Raw genomic sequence first — 12,333 nt, 5'->3', positions numbered from 1 at the left:
GTTTGGTGCAAATTTGTAGAAATAATATTCATGCTGAGTTTTTTTTTGCAATGTGACAGGGAGCAGCGAATAAAATCTGCTTGTGCAAAAAAAACCATTCAAAAACGTACCAACTAACCAAACATATACATCCTTATCATTTTATCTCCATCAAGTTGCTTTGTGGAGCAAATATCCATTGCTAAAGTGCTCTACAAATAAAAACGAAAATTATTGACCTCCGATACACAATTTCCAGCATGACGATGCCGCTGTGCACTAAAGCCAGATCCATGAAGATCCCCTGCTATAGAGCTCTACGACCTTATTAAAGACCTTTGGGATGAATGTGAACGCTGACTGAACCCCAGACCTCCTCACATCACCTACATCACTACCTGAGACTTTACTAACCCACTTGCAAATGAATGAAAAAAATCTCCAGAAAATCTAAATGAGGACTGAATGTGGAACAGGATGTTTAACAGACATAAGAATCTTATACTCAGTTGTCCACAAACTTTTATCCATATGTTTAAAACAATAACTCACTGGGAAATAAAACCTTCTTTAGTGACCATCGTTAGAAGAATAAAAAACACTTCACTCCTCACACATTACATGATGTTTTAGGCATTTTATTTGAAACGTGAACGTGGATACGTGAGGGGAAAAAATAAAAACTGAGCATCATGTTTGTGGAGATATAAAAAATGTTTAACAAAACATGTCCAGAAAACGGTGTGGGATGAAGAGTCCTCACGTCCACACCAGGCTCGGACGTCCCACCAAACGCTGCCCCGGACTGTTCACAGGTTTCGCTTTGTTTTAATAAATAAGCCTCTTATTACATCTGAGCATTAAGTCATAAATATCAACGCGTTTATAACATACATATAAATGTTATCAAAGCAACTGCAAAAACCCGGAAAAAGAAAAAAATAATACTAATAACGTATCGGCTGAAAACTCCGAGAAGAAATTCAGAGACCCCTGAAGCAAATCATAATGGCAAAGTCGACTCTGTTGGCACAAACAAAAAATATATTTATGTCTTATAAAAAGCAAACAAACGCACTGAAGTAATCACAACTTCATAAATGATAGGCACTCATGTTTAAAACGATTGCAGTCTGAAGTGGCAGTGCCGTTCAGGTGCACTCCTGCGTTCTCCTTGATCTCGAGCTCTCGCTGCAGTAACCCCTTGGGTCTCGCTCGGGACTTCCTGGTCCGTTTCCTGTTGCTGGACCACGACCCTGAAGCCCACGTGTGCATTTTTTTATTCATTTTTTCGTGATGGCAGAGAGGAGCTCATAATGAACACTTTTCTTTTCCAACACAATACACATCACAATGTCATCCTATGGACCCCCCCCCCACCACCCCATCCCACCCTCTCCCTTCAAAAATTACCCTCTACCCCACCCCTGAGCAGGAGACAGATGGATATCCTCCTTTCATTTCCTTTCCTTTTTTTTTTTTTTTTTAAAAAAAACATCGAATGGGTTACAACAATTGGACCGCAGAATTCAGACATGATATACTCCCAATTCCCGTCTGGACATATAACTTAACACCCCCCCCAATGATCCTCCAGTCCACGAGGTCACATTTGAACATACAAAAACATCCACCCTGGTGCGTCTCCGTTGTTAAATAATTCCTAATCCAAATTTTTTACAACACACTGGTTTGTCGTGGATCCGTCAAAAAAAAAAAAAAAATAAATAAAAAAAAGAAAGAAATTTTAAAAAACCCTTTGGAAAAGTAGCTTCAGCTTCATAGTTGAGGTTCAAACATTAACATTCAATAAGGTGTAGTTTTAATAAAAAAAAACAAAAAAACAACAAAAAAAAAAAAACAGTCAGAATATATTCTGTAAATAATCTCTTGCGTAATGATTTCGAAATAAATAATCGTCACGCAGATATGACGAGACATTCCCGCTGAAAGACACTAAGGGGTTTGATCACCAAACAGCCGCTTGCTTTTATTGATTTTATTTATTTATTTTTGGCCGTCGTGAAATACCGTTCGAATGACTTGGTATTTTACCCTGTCAAGATTGCAACAGGCCCGCTAGAGGGTGGGGGGAGGGGGCAGAAATGAGACGAGGCGTGCAGCGATAGTCGAGGGTCTCCTCTGCAGGACGCAGAAGCAGAGCGTGATGAAGACGTACAGGTTTATTAGAGAGAGATCAGTTCGAGGTCGTTCTCTCTGTCTGAGCTGTTTGGATTGTGAGCGCAGCTCTGTGTCCGTCTCGGTCGGGTTCTTTGGCGTTCACTGATGTCCAGCCAGCCGTGATATGAGCATCGTCACTGATGTGAGAGTTTCTAATCGGCGCTGATTGTATGCGGATCAAGAGGATTAAGAGGAAAAGGGGAAACTCTTGCTCGTTTGTGTGGATCAGTAAAGTGCCGGGTTGGACAGTGTCTGTCTCTGTGCTGTAGTAGCAGCGCCTCAGTAGCAGCCCTCTCTCCAACTCTCATCCCTCACACCACTGTACGTGCGTGGAACCGGCAGAGACCTACAGGAGAGAAACACATCAAAAACAATGTACTTACAGTATACTAGAGAAATTCCTGACAATTCTGCATGTTGAAAGAGAATGAATGAATGATGGATAGAACCAATTAATATATATATATATATATATACACACCGAATCAATAAAGTGTTAAAGTTAAGTTGAATGTTGTCATTTGCTGAAATAAGCGGAAGATAAACAGACGCCACCCCAATACTTTTGTCCATACAGTGTATAGGTGGCAGTAGTTCAGTGGTATGTTAAGCTACAATCATCAAATAATTTGACAATTTTTTGGTGGGAGGTGACAATTTGAAGTTAAATATATTGATTATTATGTACTGAAGTATTAAGCGTAGAATTTTACTGGCGTATTAGGTTTTGACAAATATGTCAAACTATAAACTTAAGTAAAAAAAAAAAATAGAAATGTTCTATAATTGTGTAAAGTATTACAAACATTTTTTTTATAATATATATATATATATATATTTACATATATTAATAAAATAAATATGGAAAAAAAAAAAGGTGTGTGTGTGTGTGTGTACCTGCGCACAGGCTGGGCCAGTTTGCTGCGAGGAACAGGTAAACCCCCAGCAGCAGGACCGCTGGGGCGTGGCAGACCACTCCGGGTCGGTGCCAGAGAGCGCGTGGGTGTGGTGGTGACAGAACCAGGATTAGACACCACTTTCATGGGCTGGCGCAGGGCGAGGGGTGACGGCGCTGCTGGCGTGCGCAACTTACTGCTAGGGGGAACTGAAGAGCAGAGAAGTGCAAGAAAACCGGCTTTAAGTAACGAGAGAATAAAACACACAAATCAAATGTATTGTTTGTACACAGAACGCAAGCAATGTCTGGAGAAAAAAAAAAAAGATGGATCAGATGTAAACTTCACTAGATGAATACTGAATCACACACACACACACACACACGCAAACCACTGTACCGTCAACACGATAGAATACATTACATACAGACATACCAAGAAAAAACAAAACTAAACACCAACACACACACAAAATCAACTGATGTTCAGTTACAATAATAAAAAATAAAAAATGCAGCAATGAGACGACAAGCATTCATCAGTTCACTCTCCTTACTACGAGCGGAGCATGCTGCTCCTCCCTCTACTAGTGGCAAAATGGGAAATAAGCATTCATCACAAAGCACACCCAGACCCCACACACACACACACACACACACACACACACACACACACACACACACACACACACACACACACACACACACACACACACACACACACACACACACACACACACACACACACACACACACACACACACACACACACACAATCACAGTATGAAAAACAGCCGGCACCTCAGTGAATACTCACTAAAATCTGCTTCCTCTCCGAAGCAACACGAGAGAGGAACTAAAGATAGAAACAGGAGATTCTTGGGTTCAAATACATTCACAACCAGACCTTCACGAGCTGTCGCCTTCCGCGGCCCACTAAGTGCACCTGGATGTAGTTCATTTAATGCAGAAGTGCTTAGTTTACTTTCACACTAACACTTTAAACTGACTTCCTCGTCTACCGTGACCTAAACATTATGGGTGAAGATCCCCATTGAATGCGTCTATACTAGAGGTCGACCGATTAATCGGCTGTTGATCACTGGCAAAAATCCATACCGATAGTTTTTCCGGGTTGTGTTACACAGTACGAGAGCGGCCTCTAGAGGTGAAATACTGGACACGTGGTGTTTGTTTGAAAGGTCTTTTATTCATTTTGGATGTAACTTTTGATTGATTTAAAATGCTGCTTTTTGTTTCATTCTGAATGCAGGTCTTATTCTCCACAATATTTAATAATATATTCATAGTTTCTTTAGCACAATTTCATGCTTTGGTACTGCTTTTTTTTCTCCTTTTTTTTTTTTCTAAATACAGTCCAGTACTATTTTCCATGGACTCTTGTGTTAGTTTGTTTTAATCCAGTATCCATTAAAAAAAAAGTCAGTTGATTAATCGGTTATTGGCGAGTACGATCCAACCTAACTATCGGCCGATCTCTAGTCTATACACCATTAAAGAATCCTATTTAAAGTGCAGATTGCGTTGAGAACACAGCATTGGTTGAATTCTTGTTTGAAAGTCTATTATTTGCCTCTCTTTTACAAATTGCATTACAGAGAGCGCTCCAAAATGTACACACACTTTTTCATACATATAATCCTATACTAACAGAATGTGAGGTGACGTAAGGTATGAGATGGTGTATGGAAAATTATAAAATCGAAGCGACACCCGGGGGGAAAATAAAGCCAAAAAAAAAAATTGGCTCTTTGTTTTAGCGCATGAGACTCATGAGAACCCAGATAGTACTTCAGCAGATGAACACATCCCTCTACACACAAATGGCAGGATGAATCCAGGGAAGCGTCTCTGCAGCTCTATTAACAAGATCGACCTGAAAACTTAAATTTCAGAACAGGAAATGCTGCTGCTTAGAAAACAAATCCACCACTGGCATTCCCCTCGTGATCATAGACACGCCCTCCGCTTCTCTCCTATAGCCCTCACACTGTGAGTAAAGTAAAGTAACGTAAAGAGCAGCTTAGTGCCGCAAGTAGCGTTCAAACTACTGTTGCCATAGTAACCTTTATCAGTGGATGGGCACAGCTATAGAGTTTCAACAAATCACAAGACGGATCATTTGCAGTCCACAACATTCTCTTCTATTGGTATCCATTGCACCGAAACACTCCATATTTGAATGTTCATATGTGAAAAGTTTTACTTTTCTCAAGTCGTTCATGCCACCAGAGGACACCAGCTCTTGCTGAAAATGAATGATCGCCACATAAGATGTTACGTCTCAAATGTATAAACGAAAGCTCCAAATATATTGACCAAACTGAACTACCATTTGCTAGTGAGGGGACATTGTTGTTTATTCAAATGTGAATGTATTATTCAAAATGTATGGATTACATTTTTTTTTTCCACGATTCTCTAACTTTGGCAACTGAAAGAATTTACGTGTCTAAACAGGGAAGTGTAAGACTTCATGGCACACAAAATGAGTGAGTGGTTAAAGGCTTGTGTTCGTTTTCAGGTCATACACTCCATTTCGCTAGAGAGCTGCCTTGGTTGATGGCAACATTATGTTTACTTGTGTTAGTTTGATGTTTATAATATCTAGTTAAAACATCAAAATGAGTAACATGCAGGAAAACCTGAAAAGATCTACTGAAGTTGTAGCTTAGTGGTTAAGGTATATGACCTTCTAAACCAAAGTCCAAAACCTTAACCACTGAGCTACCACTTCAGTAGATCTTTTTAGGTTTTCCTGTATGTTACTCATTTTGATGTTTCAACTACAATCCCAGAACCACCAATTTGCCACTGCAGGGCCCTTAAACAAGGCCCTTGACCCTCAACTGCTCAGCTATAAGTCGCTCTAGCCATAAATGCAAATCTCCCCTGAGGGTCTGTGATGGCTTTCCTAAAGACCTGTCGAGGTTCAGGCCACAGCAGTGGCAAATTGGTGGTGCTGGGATTTGAACTGACAACCTTCTGATCAGAAGTCAAACATCTTAACCAAGTGTCTATACGGCAAAGCAAGTAATACAGAACACATTTTATATATTAATATAATAAACTTATATTTTAAAAAGTACAATTTATTTGTTTTCTGCTCACTGGGACATTGGAAACATGGGCGGGGGAGAAACCTGCACTAAGCGGTCACTAGGGGTTTAGAAATATCCACTCATCTACATGGTCATTGCTCCAAACAAGCACAGATACAGAAAATGAAGCTAAAGCCCTTTTCCTGTGGAAATTATGAATGTGGTAATAACTTCATCCTAAGTTTATAAGCATCTCCCTGAGATAGATCCTATAGAAACGGACATCTTCCAGATCACCCAGTGACCAGGAGTGGTCAGTGCAATATTCAGCTTTCAGATTATTTTACCTCTTAGAGACGTGGGGCTCTGCAGCCGCTCTTTGGGTTTCGGGGAGGCACGTGCCGACCCGGAGAGCCTTTGGTGCTGCGCTGCTGAGAGACAGAATCAGAATCATGGTCTGATTCAGGCCAGCTTAAACATAGTAACCATCAAGAAACTGATCCTGGATCAGTAAATATTAAAGAAACGGACAGCAGCCAGTGTGGGGTTTTGGAAGCAAAGTGAGCGAGCCATGCTTCCACTGGAGTCAGAGGAGAAACTGTGAGCTAGCCAAGATGCCACCGGCCACTAGAGGGAGCCATAGAAAGGGGAATCATTTCAACCACCTAGCAAGGATGCATCGATACCACAGCCAAAAAGGAGGGCGGGAGATGAAGGCAAGGATGACATGCCAAAGAACAGCAGATGAAAGAAAGGGGAGAGATGGAAATAATGAGGTCCACCAGTAGGTGGCATCAGTAATTCTTTCATCACCTCAAACTTCGACACTCAATCTTCATCCCAATGGCTTTAGTTCTTTTCTTAAATTCATTCGATTTTATAGAAATCTTTTCATTTTTCAAAATTATCAATAATCCCAGAAAGTTAGACAAAAGAAAGAAATGTCACAGTAGAGAAAATAAAGAAAAGGGTACTGAAAAAAAAAAAGAAAATATATTTACAGAAGTTATCAAACAGCCAAAATAATAATTTTTTTTCACAATAAAGCGACTTGATAAAGGATAAAAGCCACTATATTGTGGTGGTAATAAATATAAATAAATGTGTATTAAATCTGGCCCTTACATGTAATGTAAACTAATCACCAGCTTGAACACCTCAATGCCTTTTTGTTTATGAAATGATCTAATCAGCCAATCACAAGCACCGATTGTGATCTCGCAATCATGAGTCACTGCTCATACTGTGCATGTTGATTGACTGATGGGCTGAGGGTTTCAGAAACTGCTGATCTGCTTGGGAAGTGGTAGCCACTCCTGGGCCCCTGAGCAAGGCCCTTAACCAGATCAGATGTATAAATGAGATTAAACGTAAGTCACTCTGGATAAGGGAGTCTGCAAAATACCGTAAATGTAAATCTCCCGAAGGTTTCACACACATCTGTCTCTGAGTTTACACAGAGTGGTGACAATAAACCCCAAAAACAAATGTTGGCACGTGATTGGCTACTTGGGTAACTGCAAAGATGAGCGGTAAACATTTAGTATACTTTGTGTTACTTTGTGTGTGTATATGAATGCTAAATATAGACGCATAAGGCTGTAAAAAGAAAAAAAGAAAAAAAAAAAAAAGTGTGTGTTGGGGGAGGGGAGTAAATTCTCACTGGCTGACTGGCTCTGGTGTCGAGGAGATCCATTTGGCACCTGCAGGTTGGACTCACAGCTGCGACTGTTTTTGACAGGTTCGACAGTAGGACCAGAGCCGGAACGCGTCAGGTTGGGAAGACTGCGCCGTAATTTTTCTACACACAAACAAAGTAACAGATTAGAGGCATCAGAAGAAGAGATAGACGATTGTGAATTTTACCCATAACGATTGCTCAGTTGGATCGTATAATAATGGATTGGATTCATGCATAATAATACTGAACTTCTAATCAGCCAATCACATAGCAGCAACTCAATGCATTTAGGCATGTAGACATGTTCAAGACGATCTGCTGCTGTTCAAACCGAGCGTCAGAATGGGGAAGAAAGGTGATTTAAGTGACTTTGAACGTGGCATGGTTGTTGGTGCCAGACGGGCTGGTCTGAGTATTTCAGAAACTGCTGATCTACTGGGATTTTCACGCACAACCATTTCTAGGGTTTACAGAGAATGGTCTGAAAAAGAGAAAATATCCAGTAAACGGCAGTTCTGTGAGCGTAAATGCCTTGTTGATGCCAGAGGTCGGAGGAGAATGGCCAGACTGGTCACAGCTGATAGAAAGGCAACAGTAACTCAAATAACCACTAGTTACAACCGAGGTATGCAGAAGAGCATCTCTGAACGCACAACACGTCGAACCTTGAGGCGGATGGGCTACAGCAGCAGAAGACCACACCGGGTGCCACTGCTGACAGCTTAGAACAGGAAACTGAGGCTACAATTCGCACAGGATCACCAAAATTGGACAATAGATGATTGGAAAAACGTTGCCTGGTCTGATGAGTTTCGATTTCTGCTGCGACATTTGGATGGTAGGGTCAGAATTTGGCGTCAACAACATGAAAGCATGGCATATATATATATACAGTGGGTACGGAAAGTATTCAGACCCCCTTAAATTTTTCACTCTTTGTTATATTGCAGCCATTTGCTAAAATCATTTAAGTTCATTCTTCTTCCTCATGAATGTACACACAGCTCCCCATACTGACAGAAAAACACAGAATTGTTGACCTTTTTGCAGATTTATTAAAAAAGAAAAACTGAAATATCACATGGTCCTAAGTATTCAGACCCTTTGCTGTGACACTCATATATTTAACTCAGGTGCTCTCCATTTCTTCTGATCATCCTTGAGATGGTTCTACACCTTCATTTGAGTCCAGAAATTTTTGATTATACTGATTGGACTTGATTAGGAAAGCCACACACCTGTTTATATAAGACCTTACAGATCACAATGCATGTCAGAGCAAATGAGAATCATTAAGGTCAAAGGAACTGCCTGAAGAGCTGAGACAGAATTGTGGCAAGGCACAGATCTGGCCAAGGTTCCAAAAAATTTTTTGCTGCACTTAAGGTTCCTAAGAGCACAGTGGCCTCCATAATCCTCAAATGGAAGACGTTTGGGACGACCAGAACCATTCCTAGAGCTGGCCGACCGGCCAAACTGAGCTATCAGGGGAGAAGAGCCTTGGTGAGAGAGGTAAAGAAGAACCCAAAGATCACTGTGGCTGAGCTCCAGAGATGCAGTCGGGAGATGGGAGAAAGTTGTAGAAAGTCAACCATCACTGCAGCCCTTCACCAGTGGGGCTTTATAGCAGAGTGGCCCGACGGAAGCCTCTCCTCAGTGCAGGACACATGAAAACCCGCATGGAGTTCTCCAAGAAGGTGAGAAATAAGATTCTCTGGTCTGATGAGACTAAAATAGAACTTTTTGGCCTTAATTCTAAGCGGTATGTGTGTGGATAAAACCAGGCACTGCTCATCACCTGTCCAGTACAGTCTCAACAATGAAGCATGGTGGTGGCAGCATCATGCTGTGGGGGTGTTTTTCAGCTGCAGGGACAGGACGACTGGTTGCAATCAAGGGAAAGATGAATGCGGCCAAGCACAGGTATATCCTGGACAAAAACCTTCTCCAGAGTGCTCTGGACCTCAGACTGGGCTGAAGGTTTACCTTCCAACAAGACAATGACCCTAAGCACACAGCTAAAATAACGATGGAGTGGCTTCACAACAACTCTGTGACTGTTCTTGAATGGCCCAGCCAGAGCAATGACTTAAACCCAATTGAGCATCCCTGGAGAGACCTAAAAATAGCTGTCCACCAACGTTTACCGTCCAACCTGACAGAACTGGAGAGGATCTGCAAGGAGGAATGGCAGAGGTTTCCTGAATCCAGGTGTGAAAAACTTGTTGCATCCTTCCCAAAAAGACTCATGGCTGTATTAGATCAAAAGGGGGCTTCTACTAAATACTGAGCAAAGGGTCTGAATACTTAGGACCATGTGATTATTTTAGTTTTTCTTTTTTAATAAATCTGCAACAGTGTCAACAATTCTGTGTTTTTCTGTCAATATAGGGTGCTGTGTGTACATTCATGAGGAAAAGAAATGAACCTAAATGATTTTAGCAAATGGCTGCAAGATAAAAAAGAGTGAAAAATTTAAGGGGGTCTGAATACTTTCCGTACCCACTGTATATATATATAAAAACAGTACTGAAAATGTGCAAAATGAAACATGAATATATTCATAAATAAACAGAATATGGCATCAGTCCGCAAAAATCCATACCAATAGTTTTTCTGGCTTCCGGTCAGCTGTCATTATGATAAACTAGAGTGGCCGCTATCATAATGACAGCTGACCCGGAAGCCGGAAAACTATTGGTATGGATTTTTGCGGATAGTTCCACAATAAACTATCGGTGCCGATTAACAGGCAAAACAAAGTAATCGTTCGACCTCTAATCAAAAGTATAAGTGTACTTCACTTCACTATCATAGTTTATAACTGTTGCTTTTCATAAACATGCCCCCTGAAAAACCCTGCTTACCTTCGTTCTTGATGGCGTTTGTGTGGGTTTCATGGGCGTGGCCTTGCAGCGAGAGCCGGGGCTGCTGCAGGCGACTCATGATTGGCTGGGGTGAGGCACGGGCAGGTGAACGTGAGCGTGGAGAGTGGCGTGGGGAGACACGGGGCGAGGCGCGAGGTGAGGGGCTGAAGCGCGTGATGGGTGTGTGGTGGTAGGCCATGGGCATGACTGCCTCCTCGTCGTCCTCCAGACTCTGTGCGTCCAGCTCCTGATCGCTGAGAGTGCCACGTCTCAGGGACTGGCACGATGAGCCCGAGCTGCGACGCGACGCCGTGGCAGCGTAGTCCTGACGTAGGCCTGTTACACACACGCAGGACACTGATCAAAGAGGGCAAGACACAAAATGCTCTGAACAACAATGTTTCTCTTTATCTCTATTTGTCACATTATTCTCTCTTTCACTCTGCCAGCTTAAACATGCTACTGATTTACTAGTGATCCTGTTGCCTTTCATCTTTCTGGATCTGACTGATTCATCCTGACTCCCTACCTCAGGGTGGACTTCTCTTCAACTGAAGACCACTCTCCACAGCTGAGGATGGTTTTACATAAAGAGTCTAAAGACCCATGTAGTTACTGTGACGGGTTAAACTCAAGAAACATGAAGATGGAATTGGATTGTACATCTTGGATTGAGAACGTGCTTGAGAAACAGTTTAGCGGCGAGAAATCGGTCTACATATCAAATATCGCTCACAAATAGTCACTTTCTAAATAATAAAAGAATAGTGCATCTTCTAACAATTATATAGAAATAAATAGGTAATCAGTAATACAGTGAGGAAAATAAGTATTTGAACACCCTGCTATTTTGCAAGTTCTCCCACTTAGAAATCATGGAAGGGTCTGAAATTGTCATCGTAGGTGCATGTCCACTGTGAGAGACATAATCTAAAAAAAAAAAAAAAATCTCACAATGTATAATTTTTCAACTATTTATTTGTATGATACAGCTGCAAATAAGTATTTGAACACCTGTCTATCAGCTAAAATTCTGACCCTCAAAGACCTGTTAGTCTGCCTTTAAAATGTCCACCTCCACTACATTTATTATCCTAAATTATATGCACCTGTTTGAGGTCGTTAGCTGCATAAAGACACCTGTCCACCCCATACAATCAGTAAGAATTCAATTACTAACATGGCTAAGACCAAAGAGCTGTCCAAAGACACTAGAGACAAAATTGTACACCTCCACAAGGCTGGAAAGGGCTACAGGGAAATTACCAAGCAGCTTGGTGAAAAAAGGTCCACTGTTGGAGCAATCATTAGAAAATGGAAGAAGCTAAACATGACTGTCAATCTCCCTCGGACTGGGGCTCCATGCAAGATCTCACCTCGTGGGGTCTCAATGATCCTAAGGAAGGTGAGAAATCAGCCCAGAACTACACGGGAGGAGCTGGTCAATGACCTGAAAAGAGCTGGGACCACCGTTTCCAAGGTTACTGTTGGTAATACACTAAGACGTCATGGTTTGAAATCATGCATGGCACGGAAGGTTCCCTTGCTTAAACCAGCACATGTCCAGGCACGTCTTAAGTTTGCCAATGACCATTTGGATGATCCAGAGGAGTCATGGGAGAAAGTCATGTGGTCAGATGAGACCAAAATAGAACTTTTGGGTCATAA

At 41.6% G+C, this 12,333-nt stretch overlaps 1 protein-coding gene across 4 annotated transcripts in view; it reads right to left on the bottom strand.

The window, feature by feature from the left end:
• Positions 1-601: 601 nt before the first annotated feature.
• The window catches only part of slain2 (SLAIN motif family, member 2), a gene marked incomplete at its 5' end in the record, with an annotated part of 24,317 nt that continues 12,585 nt past the window's right edge, over positions 602-12,333 (bottom strand). Inside the window, 5 exons of one of the 4 annotated variants that reach the window (XM_083563060.1) lie at positions 602-2,506; positions 3,058-3,265; positions 6,465-6,548; positions 7,781-7,918; positions 10,666-11,001. In XM_083563060.1, coding sequence (XP_083419186.1) covers positions 2,440-2,506; positions 3,058-3,265; positions 6,465-6,548; positions 7,781-7,918; positions 10,666-11,001 — 833 coding nt within the window. In that variant the 3' untranslated portion in view covers positions 602-2,439. Of the gene's footprint in view, positions 2,507-3,057; positions 3,266-3,872; positions 3,912-6,464; positions 6,549-7,780; positions 7,919-10,665; positions 11,002-12,333 lie in introns of all 4 variants that reach the window. The other 3 variants (XM_083563061.1, XM_083563062.1, XM_083563063.1) reach the window with 3 other exon arrangements.

The sequence above is a fragment of the Silurus aristotelis genome (assembly GCF_946808225.1).
Source record: "Silurus aristotelis genome assembly, chromosome: 15".
NCBI lineage: Eukaryota > Metazoa > Chordata > Actinopteri > Siluriformes > Siluridae > Silurus > Silurus aristotelis.
Note: the sequence above shows the minus strand (reverse complement) of the source record. Positions and strands in the feature narration are given on the sequence as shown.